This window comes from Sarcophilus harrisii, chromosome 3 (assembly GCF_902635505.1).
Source record: "Sarcophilus harrisii chromosome 3, mSarHar1.11, whole genome shotgun sequence".
In the NCBI taxonomy this organism is placed as follows: Eukaryota; Metazoa; Chordata; class Mammalia; order Dasyuromorphia; family Dasyuridae; genus Sarcophilus; species Sarcophilus harrisii.
The window spans coordinates 531,630,211-531,645,958 of record NC_045428.1 but is presented as its reverse complement, the minus strand read 5'-3'; the positions used below and the strand labels follow the sequence as shown (position 1 = coordinate 531,645,958).

The 15,748-nt window shown below is 37.2% G+C and overlaps 1 protein-coding gene across 8 annotated transcripts in view; it reads right to left on the bottom strand.

Moving 5' to 3' along the window:
- Nucleotides 1-15,748, bottom strand: part of STIM1 (stromal interaction molecule 1) — a 235,646-nt gene that overhangs the window by 19,666 nt on the left and 200,232 nt on the right. For all 8 annotated transcript variants that reach the window (XR_004233295.1, XR_004233296.1, XM_031962035.1 and 5 more), the window contains 2 exons: nucleotides 5,668-5,845; nucleotides 531-708 (listed from right to left, as the gene is read on the bottom strand). Coding sequence is in view for 6 of the 8 variants with exons in the window: in XM_031962035.1 (XP_031817895.1) it covers nucleotides 531-708; nucleotides 5,668-5,845 (356 nt within the window). In the remaining 2 variants the exon portion in view is untranslated. The remainder of the gene's footprint in view (nucleotides 1-530; nucleotides 709-5,667; nucleotides 5,846-15,748) is intronic.

The window sequence follows — 15,748 nt, the reverse complement described above, 5'->3', positions numbered from 1 at the left end:
TGTTCAGACGTTTTGTTGCCTATGTTCAGAATGAAGAAACTGCTAAATTCTACTTAGATTAGTAAAAAGTATAGATAATAATTTTTCCCTTTCAAGTTCACAGACCTTCAAATCTAACCTATTACTCTGATTTAAGAAATTTGCTCCAGAAGCTCTGTTACAGAATAACTAGATCAAACTATCCAGGGAAAACAAATTAATAATAATAATAATAATAAAATTTAATAAAAATAGCAGTGGCCACAACAATAGCTTCAAAGTCTTTGTTTCTAATAACAATCCTGTGAGGCAAATATTACTCTCATCTGACAAATTTGTCTGAGAGTTAAGTCAGTTAAGCTGAACTGACTTGTGCAGGATCTCATAAAAAATTAAGTGGCCAAGCTAGTTGTGATTGGAATGCAATATATGAGAAAAGCCCCATCTCTGAGGCAGACCCTATCCATGCCATCTCATCCTTACATTCCTGGTCTCATGTGAATAGTGGCTCCTGACTGCCCTCACCTCCCATTCCATAAGCTCCATCTTACCTGCTCCAATTCTTGTTCTGCATATTTCTGGCGGCTGAGCTCATTTTCTGTACCCTCACGAAGTTCACGAAGCCGGTGTGCCTCCTGTTTAGCAATGCTGATTTCATCTTGTAATTTTTTCTCCAGGTGTACCTTTTCTACTTCCACTGTCCGATGTTCCTCCTGGGCTTTCTGTAGCCTGTGGGAAAGGAAGAACTACATTTTATATATTCCATATCATCCTCCTTCATCCTGTAACAAATCTATATGGAAAATTAATGTATCTGGTCTTGAGCTGAGGGAGAATTAGGAAAATATATGGATCCTTGTCTTGGGCTAGGCCATGCTATATGAGAGACAGCCAATGCAAGGGGAATACACAAGAACACTTGGGCTTGGGGAAGACATAGAAAGAAGGAACTGAGTCTCACTTAAAAGTCCGAAGGAACGGGGTCCAGATGGAGATGTAATAACAACAACCCATTACTATAATGATTTTCTCACAACAAATCTGTGAAATTGCTGATCTGCATCTGTGAAAGAAGTTTTCATGCGAGGGATTTCCAGACCAAAAATAATTTTAAAATATAAGTCCCCTAAAGAAGGGTGAAGAAGCTACTATTAGTATTTCATATTCTAATGGGAACTGGACTTAAAAGATTAGAACTTGAACTGTTGAGTTTTGATAGGGATGATCAGAGTGAGAGTTTGGACAAGGTACTGGTCAGAGAGGAGTACAGTCCTCTATGGAAAAGAAAGCACTATATCTGAGGGAAGTCAAAGATATTTTAGTTTGTGATCCTGGCCTTTGAACAGGATGATCTTCAGTAGGTGCAGATGTAATCAACTAACTTGGGTTTTACAAGTTCAAAAACACTAGTGCTAACTACTTCTGGTAGCTATGTTCATTCTGAGTGAAATCATGTAGATTCTAATCCACTACTAAGCAGCAGGTTCCCCTCCACCAAAGGCAAAGACTGCATTTATTTATCAGGGATGCTGCAGAGGGGATTGCTCTTCAGGACAAGTTGCAGTAGATGTTTCCTCCAATTCTTTATAATTCTGAAATTTTGATTCTCTCATTTCTGTTTCTAAATCCTATGATCTGTCTTCCTGGAGAGGCAAGGATCTGGGATTTTCCTGCTGACCACCAGATGGCGTCACATATCCTAGTTTACAACCAGGAATGAGTCTGGTTGTCTTCCAACCCAGTTGTGGGACAATGAAAGGGCCCATGAACCTTTACAGGCAGGAGTCAAAGGCAGTATTAATGGTTAGAGAAGGGTTTCTCTCTACAGGAAAGCAACAACATTCAATGTCTGCTGAAAGAGCCGTGGGAAGTGCACACTTGGATTTCTTGTTACACTTACCTTCTACTCCCACTTCTAGGGCTGCCTCATCCATGTGGCAAGAGCACTAGATCTGAAGTGAAGGGGAAACTGGATTCAAATCCCAGACCTGACACTATTTGTGTGACAAGTCACCACCTCTTTGGACCTCAATGTCTTCATTTGTAAAATGAAAGGGTTGGGCTCAAAGGTCTGTAAGATCCCTTCCAGTTCTGACATGATAACATTTTCTCATAGCTTTAGAGTTAGAAAGGTTGTTGGAAAGAGAACTATATAGAATTTTAAGGTATCTTAGAAATAATTTTATGGAGGAAAACCAGAAGCCTAGCAAAAGAAAATAATGGTAAAACTCTAGACTATATTATTAAAAGGATAGTGAATGTCTAGAAAGGGAAATGGCAGACCCAAAAAAAGCAGCTGATTCCAGCAAGCAGAGGGATGCCAGACTAATTTAATTCTCCATTTTTTACCATATTATTATATCAAGGGAATGATCTAGATATGTTTAGTAGACTAGAAGCAAAACATTTTATAATATCTCCTTTAATCTCCTCTTTATGCTCCATGGTTCCAAAGTTCCATCTTTAAGGTTTTATATTCATTCACCCCTATGGTTTCCTCCCCCAACCTGCCGGCCTAGTTCTCAGGTTCCTCTTCCTAGGGGACTACAATAACCTTCTCCCTAAACTTTTCCCATTTAGTCTCTTTCTTTTCAGCCCTCTTACAAACACAACCAAAATCAATTTCCCAAAGCCATATCTGGCCAAATTTTCTCTCCTATCTAGGAATAAAACAAGGTTCCTTATGGTCTTCAAACACATCAGCTTGGAATTCTAGGTCCTTTGCCTTCATCTCATTTCATTCCTCCAATTCATTCCAGTTCACTTAGGGGAAAGCAGAAGTCTAATCTTCTACATGATAACCTTTCACATATTTAGAATCACAGGGATAGACCAGGGATGAGGGGACCACTGAGATCAACTACTTTACCCCTCTCATTTTAAAAAGTATATAGTTATTACCTTTTTTTTAACTATTACCTACATTTCCCAATGAATTCCTTGTGCTTCCCTCCCCCAAGTCATCCCTTATAACAAAGAAAAAATAGTAAAACAAACAAAAAACCAGTACAGCAAAATTAACCAACATATCAAGTTAGTCAAACATTCTATACAGTGTTCTATGTCTACAGTATCCCACTATTGCAAAGAATATGGGGAAGTGCCTTCTCATGTCATTTCTTTGTGAATAAGCTTGGTCATTATTATTTCATAGCAGTTTTTAATGCTTTACTATTACTGTTCTTTTGCTATAGTCATCACATATATTATTTTGCTCCACTTTGCATCAGTCCCTGTGTCTTCTCTGTATCCATCATAATTACTATTTCTTGCAGCACTGTCATCAGCCCCTCATTTTAAAGAGAAGGAAGTTGAAGTATCCAGAAATCAAGTCACTTGCTCACGGTTATAGAACAAAGGACATAAAAGTGGCTCTGGCACTCACTTGGTGATCTTCCTGTTCTTCTACAAGCACAGTGAACATGATTTCTTCAATACCTGATCCCTCTTAGAGAGCCTACCCCACTTTGGCTTCTCCAGAAGCAGCCTTTCTAGCCCTATTCCTCTTTCCCTCAGTCCTCTGAATATCTTTGCTCCTCTCAACATTCAGCTCAAAGGGAATGAAATCCAGTGCTATTCATCCCTTTACTTTGCATTTGCTCCTCATGTTCTTTTCCCCAATAGAATTTAAGTTCCTTGGGAGCAGGGATTCTTTTATATTCATGCAGTGCCGTGCGCATATAGTGGTTGTTGCTTAATAAGTAAACTGAACTGTGTATATAATAATATTAAATTATCAGTAACATTGTCATTTATGTCATGCTTTTTGGTTTGAAAAATACTTTATATGAACTTTATCATTTGATGCTCACAATAACTCTTTGAAATGCTTATACATCTTATACACATTTTAGAGATAAGAAAACTAAAGCTGCAAAGTTAAACAACATGCTTATGGTCATACAGCTAATCAACACCTGAAGAAGTAGCATATGAACCTGAGTTTGCTTACTCAAAACTCAATATTCTAGCAATATTCTTCTGGTCTCCCTCCCCTAAAAGGAGAGAGTATACCTTGAGGGCAGGGAGTGGCTCCACTGGAAAGAGTGCTAGATTCAGAATTGGAACTCTGATTATTTTGCTTATTAGCTATGTTACAAGTCACTAGATCTCTCCGAGCGAAGGGCCAGTATTCTAACCACTATGCCATCTTAGCTGTCCCTAAAGAGCTCTCTGGGTTTCAGTTATTCATTTGTAAAATGAGAGGGTTGGACTAGCTGGTCTCTACAATCCCCTTCAGGTCTAGATCTCTGACCTTCTGATTTTACTGGAGCATATAACAAATGTTCAGCAAGGTCTGATAGAGAGCTGCTCTCTTTAGTCATATCTATCTTGTCTTTTGCAAATTATTTCTTTTCTTAAACATCACAAAATGTCAGAAGTTGAAATTATCTGACCTATTCTCTCCATTTTAGATAGGAGAAAGACAGAATGACATAACAGAAAGGGGTCTGGATTTGTATTCAGAAGACCTTTTTTATGATGATCAATTCTGATGGACGTGACTTTCTTCAACAATGAGAGGATCCAAATCAGTTCCAATTGATCTGTAATGAACAGAACCAGCTACACCCAGAAAAAGAACACTGGGAAATGAATATGGACGACAACATAATATTTCCACTCTTTGTATTATTGTTTGCTTGCATTTTTGTTTTTTCTTCTGAGATTATTTTTACCTTCTTTCTAAATCCAATCTGTCTTGTGCAACAAGATAACTGTATAAATATGTATACATATATTGTATTTAACATATACATTTAACATGTATAGGACTACCTGTCATCTAGGGGAGGGGGTGGAGGGAAGGAGGGGAAAAGTTGAAATAGAAGTTTTTGCAAGAGTCAGTGTTGAAAAATTACCCATGCATATGTTTTGTATATAAAAGCTATTTTTAAAAAAAGACCTGTATTAAAATTCTAGTTTTGCCACTTACTACAGTTTTGATCTAGGCAAATCCCTAGCCCATTTGGGATATTGGTCTCTTCTGTAAAATTAGAGGATTGAGTTAAATGATCTCTAAGACCTCTTCTGGTTCTAAATCCTAACCCAAAGCATTGAAGCCAAGAAAAGATTTTTCTAAGGTCACACAGGCAAGGAATATGAATGAGATTTGGATTAGATATAAGAACCTCCTAATGATAAGGAGCATGTAAGAACTGCAATATGGTATAAAACAAACCATGAAAGGCTCTCTCTGAAGATGTGAAGAAGTTAACTCCATTTGGCTGCCCAGAATCATGAGTACTGCCTGAATGACTCACCCCTCGCTGACTATCGTGGCCAGATAATTTCATGATCAAACACAACTACCAAGGTTCAGAGACAGGATGATCAAAGATAAGGCTTTCTTTTGGGAGGGAGAGAGGTTATTTTTTTTTTTTTAATTCTTGGACCAGTTTAGCAGACTGAAAAAACATTGAACTTAGGAGATTTTAAGTACCAGCTTTGTAATTAACTTTTCTGTGTGACACTGAAAAAGGCAACTGGCCTCTCTAGCTTTCTGTTTCCTCATTTATAAAATATGAGGTTGAAATGGATGTTCCTTTTAACACTTAATTTCCAATTATTTCACTTTACAAATTAGGAAATTGAAGCTCAATGAAGTGATTTGTTCTAATAGTTGGTTGGCATCCCCCTCTCCCTCCCCCTCCCGTGACAGTAGTCTTTAAAGACCCACTCATATACCTCTCCTGGAGGTCATGAAGGCTCTGCTCAGCTCTGTGTAGCCCCTCCAGGTCTTTCATCATCTTCTTCATATGCTCCTTAGAGTATCGATTCTGAATGTAGGCAAACCAACATCCACCCACCCCAATGACGATGGACACAACGAGCATGAAGTCCTTCAAATGGTTATGGCGGGTCACTGCAAAAAGGAATAACAGGCAGTTAACATCCCCCAAACCAATTCACTTCATATTTCTCTCTTACATATTTCTGATGAGCAGGACTAAGAGAGAGTACATAGGGCCACCAAATAGAAAGAATCAAATAAATCCTTCCTGGTATTCTGCCCCAAGTCAAAGCCTAACCCCCGCCTCTAAGAATATCCCATGATTGTTTCAGTGTCTATAAACCTCTCCTTTTCTGAGCCTCTGAAGCATTCAGTCTAAATTAGACAAATCTGACAAATGTTTATTAAGTGGCTACTGTGTGCAGGGCACTGTGCTCTGCACTCAGGCCACAAAAATGAAAACATAACCTTTTCTCTACCCTAAATTAAAATTAAATGGAGGGAAAAGTAAACATGCACAAATAACTATGATATTTATTGTCTAGCATTTTCAAGCCATTCATAATCTGATAATCCATTGCATCTTTCCACCCTATCTAATCTTTTTTTTCTCCTACTTGTACTCTACATTCCATTCAAATTGAACTCTTTGTCCTCCATATACATCATGTAGTCAGTCTCCAGCCTTTGTGCCTTGGTCTACATTGTTTCCTATGTATAGAATGTCTTTTCTATCATTTTTTAAAACAAAAAAATTGGTTGATATCTTTTGTTCCTATTTCACTCATCTCTAAATATATCCTCCCCATTACAAAGAATAAAAATTAAAAAAAAAAAAAAACCAGCTTGGCTAAGCTACCCAACACATTGACCAAACTTGACAGTATATGTAATGTTCCACATGCATAGTCCCTCATCTCTGCAAAGAAGGAAAAGAGTCATGTTTTTCATTTCTGCTTTGGGGCCAAGTTTGACCATTAAAATTCCAGGATTCAGTTTCTTTCTTTCTTTCTTTTTTTTTTTTTTTTGGGGGGGGGGGGTTTGTTTAATTGTTACTACCCAACTATTTACCCAATGTTATCATCATTGTTTATACTGTTTCTCTGGTTCTGCTTATTTTGCTTACTTATATCAGTCCTCTATCACTTTTACCTCTTAAATTACTACTTACATTTTTAAAACACCAAATCAAATACCATTTCTTCCAAGAAGCCTTCTCTGATTCTTTCAGCAGGAAATGACTTTCTGCCTCATACCTTATACAATCCTTTGTTTATACTAACAATATGCTTTAATATATAATAGTATATAGTAAGTTATCTGGACAGCCTATACTTTTACTTTTATTTACTTTAACACATGGGTCAGAACCATACTTTGCATATTGTATATTGTACTTTGTAGCTTTCTACACCCAACACAGTGCTCAGTGCAAGCAAAGACAAGAGAAACTTAATAAATACTTAAGGAGAAATGCAATCAGAGCAGTTACTCTTTATCTTGCCATTCTAGGCCCTGTTTATATAATCTCTCCCCTATCCTCATAGCCAAAAATTCACACTCTAATCTCATTGTTCCATTCTCACCTATACACGTTCATTTGCTGTTCTTCTAATCTAGAAGGGCCTTTCCCATAGGTCCTTAAAGAGACAACCCAAATCTAAATTCCTCCAGAAATCCTTCCCAAACTCTTTAAGAGCTTCCTTGAATTGGTCTTCTCCTACTATCCCTTTATGTTCCAAAACACAGAGTTGGAAATTCTCAAGACATAGACATTTAGCACATAATAAGTACCTTGGCCAAATCTCAGAACATCCCTGGGGATAGAATGTTGTGGGGAGATGGATTATAAAGCAAGCGACAATTCACTTCTACATAAATACACTAAGTGCCTCCTATAGGAGGCCCAGGACTTGGAGAAAGTAAACAGGGGAGAAGGGAGAGAAGTTTAAGAAATAAAAGACATAGAGAAGCAGAGCACAAAGTCAAATGCTAAAATAAGTATCACAGGGCTGTGACAACTCAGATACTTTTGAATTTTCTGAGAGCTGTAGTCCTCTAGAAGTCTTCCAGGAAAAGGGACTCATGCTGAGCTTCAAAAGATGTTTAAGAGCTACATGACAGAGAAAAAATTAGAGGACTGAAGCAGAGTCAATAAGTACAAGGCAAAGAGGAATGATGCTGGTGTGTGTGATGGGGAAGCTGACTCCACTGGGGTAGAAAGACTGGAATGTGATGAAGAACATCCAAGAAATCTGGAGATGAATGAAATGGCAAGGTCCATTTTTGCTTTGGCTTTATGGTCCAATTCCTACAGTGCTTTTGGCTAAGCTCCAGCAGTACTGGCAGGGAAAAAGGGCTCCTGGACTGTCACAATAAAAGCCAAGGTCAAAGACATCCAATATATATTTGCTGAGCAACTGGGGTTAAGTGACTTGACCAAAGTCACACAGCTAGGAAGTATTAAGTATCTGATGCTAGATTTGAACTCGGGTCTTCCTGAATTCAGGCTGGTGCTCTATGTACAACCTAGCTGCCCCACACTAGATTGTGCAATAGATAGAGCACCAGTCTGAATATATTTTAACAATCATTTAAGGGGTTCTACCCTTTGAGAATCAATGAGATAAGATAAGCTAAAAGAACACAGAATTTAGAATCTGGGTCAAGCCTTGGTTCTGGCAACCATTGGTCATTGGACTACAGAAAATTTAAATTCTTCTCCTGTTTTTAAAATGAGGAGACTGAATTACACGACCTCTAAGGTTCCTCCCTAGCTCCAATATTACATTCATGGTACAAAAAGGTCATAGGATCTAATGCTAAAAGGGATCTTAGAAGTCATCCAACCCAGTCACCTCATTTTAAAGGTGAGGAAATTTAAACCCACAGAGGTGAAATTACTTGCCTTTGTCCAAAGTCATACAGGTAGTTAGAAATAGAGCATGGCAAGTCTTGGCCAAGTCTTAGTAGCAGGGCACAGAACCTGCTAAGATTCGAAAGGGTTCCCTAACTCCAAGTCTAGTGTTCAAAAGGGTACTGTACTATGTTGCTTTTCTTTTAGCTCTTAACTATTTCTATTATACCCAATTTCAAGATTCTGATACTATGAATCATTACTTGTTCCACGGTTTTAATGGAAGGAATTTTCTACAACTGCTTTAGCCCCAAATCAAACTGTGTGCTGGTAACCCACAAACTGGAAAAATCAGCCAATATCCTGATCTTTAAATTACAATGGTAGAGAGCCAAAGCCCTATGAGTAGCCTGTAATCAGAGCAGAGCCCCTAATTAATTTAAATTGTGCTTCTCCAATTTACTTTATAGAAGAGGAGATATCTGCACAGTTATCTTTTAGATCATATGTTTCTGCTTTTTTCACTTATCTAACCACATTTCCCTCCCCATCAAAAGAATAGGCCTTTAAAAAATTTAGTAGAGAAATATGGATGTGAGGAAAATACCCTTAATTCCCCTTTCAGCCCTACCCTTTACATCAAATCTGATAGCATAAGCCAGAGAAAGTCACTAATGCAAAAATGTTGCTTATTTCAATTGCTTCAGACACCAACAAGCTACATTAAGAACTTCAATTAGAAATGTAGACAGAAATGGCTTAGAGACAGGGAGAAAGTTGGGAAAAGCTACAGGAAGACCTTTACGTTTAATATAATTAAAATATCTCTCATTTCTACAACACCTTATGTTTTGCAATGTATTTTCCTCACAATAACCTGTAAGATAGGTAGTACAAGTATCATTATTTCCATTTTACAGGTTGGTACAGTAAAGCTGTGAGTCACATAATTAGGAAGTGTCAGAATTAGGATTTGAACTCAGGACTCTAGATTACGAATCAAGCACTCTTTGCATTATGTGTTTTCTCTCTTCTTGATAATCAAAGCTGTCTCAGAATGGCTACCTCATGAAGAAGTGAGCTTCGGGTCACTAGAGATAGTCAAGCAAATGTTGTCAGGAGCAATGTTCAATAATTAATACAACCCACCTCTTGATAGAGTTGTGATGGATTAACATGTAAAATACATATTTTTGAATACAGTCAATATAGAGGTTTGTTTTGCTTGACTGTAGCTTTTTGTTATAAGGATTTTGCCTTTCTTTTTTTCCAGTGAGGAAAGAAACAAAATTGAAAAAAAAATTTTTTAAAGAAGCTACCAAGGAAATGATCTAGATGATGATCTAAATGATCCATCAATAAGAGGGTTGGAGACTTACTAGTTGTGTGACCTCATGGCAGTCCCTTAATCTCTCTGGGCTTCAACCTCTGTATCTGAAAATGTGATGAATGAGAGCTACAGAGGCTTGCTATGTGGAAAGTACTCTCTAAGATTTGAGGCACTATGGAAAAAAATTCTTCTTGTGAACAAGATGATATCTAAAAGGCCTTTCAACTGTAAGATAATAAGATATTCTTAGACAGGATCCTGAGGCCTCTACAGAAATATCTATTAAACAGTGCTTGCTCTCAAGAGTTGGGGAGATATGTCCAACTTTTATCAACTGTTAACAAATACAAGTCTAGTTTCTAAATTTTCTAAATTTCTAAGAGTTATTGAAGAAACTCAAAAAAGGAAGAGTGATAGGTTGAAATTGCCTGGAAATGCTTCCTCAAGGAAACAAGATCAGAAGAGGAATATAAAATTTGGTTGTGAGTTAAATGAAAAATAGAAAAACCTAACAAAAGTCCTGATTTCTCAGGATCAGACCCCTAACAGTTTGGGGAAAGCTAGGCTCACCCTCAATGACATCCCTGCATATCTATAAATAATTTCATTGTTCTTGAAACTATTTTTAGTCTGTACCATCTACTGAGGTAATAGATTCCTGACATTTATTTCCTGCAGAGAAAGTTTACCAGCCCACATATCCCTTTGTCTCCTGAATTCTGTTCAAACCCAAATAACAGTTCTTTGAACTGATGAACTCTATTTCAGAAAAAAGGCTGTGCTGAGAGATAAAAGGTGAAGTTACAGAGACTCTACGTTGGGTCTCTTCCTAGCTCCCTTGTCATGCCCAGGTAGAAAGGTATGAATCCTGGCTCTTGAGTCAGGGATGACTCACAATACTACGTTTGAGAAGTGGATGAACTGGCTAAGGATTCTGACTATCCGGAAATAACAACTACCTCAGCACTGAAACCACCCGTGGGGATTATAGAAACCATGATCTACCTGAGCTCATTACAGTGGGAAATCCTAATGGATCCTGGGCAGCTTTATGGCGCCATGAGAACAGAACACATGCCTGAAAGCATGTGCTGACTGGGCTGGCTGTAAGCCAAAGGCAAACAACAGAAACTACTAAGGAACTCTTGACTACAAGAGGTTTTAAAGAACAAAAGTGTCTGGCTGACTGGAGATCTGAGAGACACAGTTCCAAATGATGACAGGCCCTTCAGATAAAGATGCAGCAAAAACTAAAGGTGCCCACTATGGACAGGACCATTTGTTGAACCTTGCATTCTCATATCAGAGTCAATGCTGGCTTCACAAAATATAATCTCTATAGATCTGATAACCTGCTCTATCCAGAACACAAATAAGGATTCAGAAAGAAGCCAATAGTCAAAATCAGTATCAAAACTTCAATCACAATTCACATTCCTAGAATGCTTTAAGTTTTATACTATGCTTTCTTTCCCAACAATCCCACAAACTAGAATGCACTGATTATCATTCCTATTTTACAAATTAGAAAACGGAAGCTCAGAGAAGTAATAATATATAGTAAGCATTCCTTTAGGGGCAGATAGGTAGTGACAGCTATAAGGACATATATAAAGGACAGCTGACCTTTATATGACACTAACTCATGACAACATGTGTGTGTGGTTATATATATATATATATATGTACACAGAATACATGCACATATATGTGCACATATAAACTATATCCTATTCATCCATCATCTATCTTAACCTATTCATCCATGCATCCATCTACTTATCTATCCACCTACCTATCCATTATATGTCCACCTATCTACTCACCTATGAAGGGTGTATGGGATATTCAGAAAGGACAAACACCTCTGGTGTGAGAATTGCTGAGTCCTTTTTAGGGATGACACCTTCAGTGCCCACATGTCACACAACTCTCACCTGTGACTACAAGAAGCTGGAACATGTGCAGTGGCCACAGTCCAATGACATCATCTTGGCATTTGGGCTAAACCAGATTGAGGGTAGCCAACTGGACTCCAATCCACTGGTAAATTAGGAGAATATCTACTCCAAGTTTGTAGAATAGACAAATGAGAACAATTTATTCCAATAGCCATTAAATAGCTGAAGCAGTTGCTGTGGAGTCTTAGGGCTTTCAGACATCAAAGATGCCAAGGTCATCCACTGCATCCCAGGCCATCACCAATCATGCTTTTGTCCTGCCACTCAACTTCAATGACTTCTGGAAGAGAGGAAGTCAGGAAGACCTGAGGTCCAGCCTCAGACACTTACTTAGTAGCTGTGTGATTCTGGCTAAGTCTTAGCTCCTCATCTGTAAAATGTTCCTTATCCCTCACTATAGAAGGAAATGGCAAACTGCTTCAGTATATTTGCCAAGAAAAGCTACCACATAGAGTTTGACGCACCTGAAGGATTAAACAATAGCAGCAAACATTTCTCTAGTGCTTTATGATTTACAAAGCACTTTATAAATATTATAATACACCTAACTCTCTTAACAACTCTTAGAATAAGGGTTACCATCTCCATTATTATCCCTTTATTGTGATGATCAACTCTGATGGACATTGCTCTTTTCAACAATGAGGTGATTCAGGCCAATTTCAATAGACTTGTGATTGAGAGAGCCATCTGCAGCCAGAGATTTTTTAAGGCTAAAAACATACTTCTAATGTGATATAAAGTTATAAATGAATATTCTTTGTCTACTTATAAATTCATCTAACTCTATTATATAACTTAGTCTAATTTCATCTATAAGAATGGTACAATTCCTAACAATTAGACTAAATGATGTGTTTTACTATAGTACTTTACACGGGCAAATTAGGATTAGGGGGAAAAAAGGGAGTAAAGAAAAGAGATAAGGTGGATATAAATAGGGTGTTAAGATGTTACCGAAAATGATTTACTAGGTATACAAAGTGAAATTAAAAACATTATTGGGAACCTACATGATAAGAAAGTGGACTGATATAGTAAGAAGGAAAAAAATTAGATGGGCAGCAACAATGTGTTTCCCTGATAGCAAAAGGAACTAGTGGAAAACTGCTGTACTGGGTAGCATGAGGAAACAAGTGAAGGAGCTTCCCTAGTTGAATTTCTACCCATACTGTAAAATCCCAATTCAAATGAAATTTCTAGGAAGCCTCCATGATCTCATCATTTCATTAAACCCCTAGAAGGTAATGGTCTTTCCTTTCAGTCTATACCTAACAACATTTTTTTCAAACACATAATATCCTTATTGTGTAATACAATGTTCTATAGTTACTTGTGCTTTTTGTCTTAACCCTCTGTGATACTTCTAGTTCCAACAAGAGCATGGATCATATCTTATCAGATGCTCTATCTCCTCTGGTGCCTAGAATAATGTTCTGTACACAGAAAGCACTTAACTAAGACTTGCTGAATGAATGAAATATTCTGGTGAAGGGAATACTTATGTTGAATAAATTATAGACCTAAACAATACAGAAGAAAGAAAGGCACTAGTTTGGTAACAGTTTTTCATTTGGGTCAAATTACAAGGAAAATAATACACACACACCCTTCTTCTGCCAAGAAGGAACAGCTGACCAGACAAGGTCAATGTGACAAAGAATGTCAAACCACAGTGGGACATGTGGAAAAGCAATTCTCTTTATTCTGTTTTGTCCCAGAAGATAGTACTAGGACCAATGCAGAGAGATCAGGTTCAATTCCATTTTAAGTAATTTCTAGCTTATAATTACATCTGTCTACCAGAATAGTCTACCTTGATTCAATTCAATAAACATTTAATCTTGGTCCAGAAATTTATTAAGTATTTTAAGTGTTCAGGAAGAAGTAGGATGACCACTTGTTAAAATGTTACAGTGGGGGATCCTGATTCAGGTAGGGGGGTGGATGAGTTCTGAGGAACTTTTTGCTGATATTAAGTCCATCTTACTTCTCCTAGATTACTGAAAAGTTCCTAGTGCTTCTTAACACACTAATTAATCCTCCACACAGATGCCAAAGTGATTTTCTTAAAGTGCAGGTCTGACCAGGTCACAATTCCTGCTCAACAAACTCCAGTAACTCTCCAATATCTTTATAGGAACAAACAAAATCTCTTCTGGCATTTAAAATCTTTCCAAAAACAGGATGGCAAAAATTAAGCATTGACCAATACCTAACACCCTATATCAAAATAAGGTCAAAATGGGTTCATGATTTAATATAAAGGGTGATACTATAAGCCAATTAGAAGAACAAGGGATAATTTATTTCTCAGATCTATGGAGAAGGAAGGAATTTATGGCCAAAAAAACTACAGTATATTATGAAATGTAAAATGGATAATTTTGATTACATTAAATTTAAAAGGTTTTGTACAAATAAAACCAATGCAACCAAGATTAGAAAGGAAGCAGAAAACTGAGGAAAATTTTATATCTAAGGATTCTTGTAGAGGAGTGCAACTCTGAGAACTCTGAGAAAATCACTGTGATTAATGAGGTGATGGTTCTCTAGTTCACACATACTTAGTGTGCTCTAATGATGTAATCATACTGAGATATTTAAGGACTGAGAGGACTAGAAATACAGACATTCCATCTTTGACCATGCTCTTGGTGGCTCTCCTGCCTTCATCTCTTTTCTACCTAAAGAACAAGGCCCCTCCAGAGATCTTCCAGAAAGCTAGCCCAGATATAACAGGTTCTGGTAAAGGCCTCATTTCTAAAATATAAAGAGAACTGACTCAAATTTATAAGAATACAAGCCTTTCTCCAACTGATAAGCAGTCAAAGAATATAAACAGGCTATCTTCAGACTAAGACATTAAAGCCACTTCTTAGTCATATAAAAATACTCTTAAAACAATATTGATTAGAAAAATATAAATTAAGACAACTATATGGTACCACTTCATAGCTCTCAGATTGGCTAAGATGACAGGAAAAGATGATAAATGTTGGAGGGGATGTGGGAAAATTGGAACACTAATACATTGTTGGTGGAGATGTGAACTAATCCAACCATTTTGGAGAGCAATTTGGAACTATGCCCAAAGGGCTAGCAAATTCTGAATATCCTTTGATCCAGCAGTCTCTACTGGGTCTGTATCCCAAATAGATCATAAAAAAAAAAAAAAAGGGAAAAGGATCCACATGTGCAAAAATGCTTGTAGCAGCCCTTTTTGTAGTGGCAAGGAATTGGAAACTGAGTGGATCGCGTCAGTTGGGGAATGGCTGAAAAAGTTATGTTATATGAATGTAATGGAATATTATTGTTCTATAAAAAATGATCAACAGAATGATTTCAGAAAGTCTTGAAAGACTTACGTAAACTGATGCTAAGTGAAATGAGTAGAAAGAAACGAACATTGTACACAGCAACAATAAGATTTTGTGATCAACTCTGATAGACATGGCTCTTTTCAACAATGAGGCGATTCAGGCCAATTTCAATAGACTTGTGACGGAGAGAGCCATCTGCATCCAGAGAGAGGACTAAGGAGACTGAATGTGAATTACAACATAGTATTTTCACTTTGTTGTTGCTATCGTTTGCTTGCTTGTTTTTTCTCTTTTTTTGCTTTTTGATCTTATTTTTCTTATGCAGCATGATAAATTTAAAGATATGTTTAGTAGAATTGCACACCTTTAACCTATATTGGATTACTTATTATGTAGGGAAAGGGAAGGTAAGAAGGAAAGCTGAAAAATATGGAACACAAAGTTTTGCAAGGTTGAATATTAAGAACTATCTTTGCATGGATTTTGAAAAATAAGTTATTATAAAAAATAAAATCTTCCCAACCTGATCCCTTTATTTCCAGTCTTCTTAAACATTACTTTTGT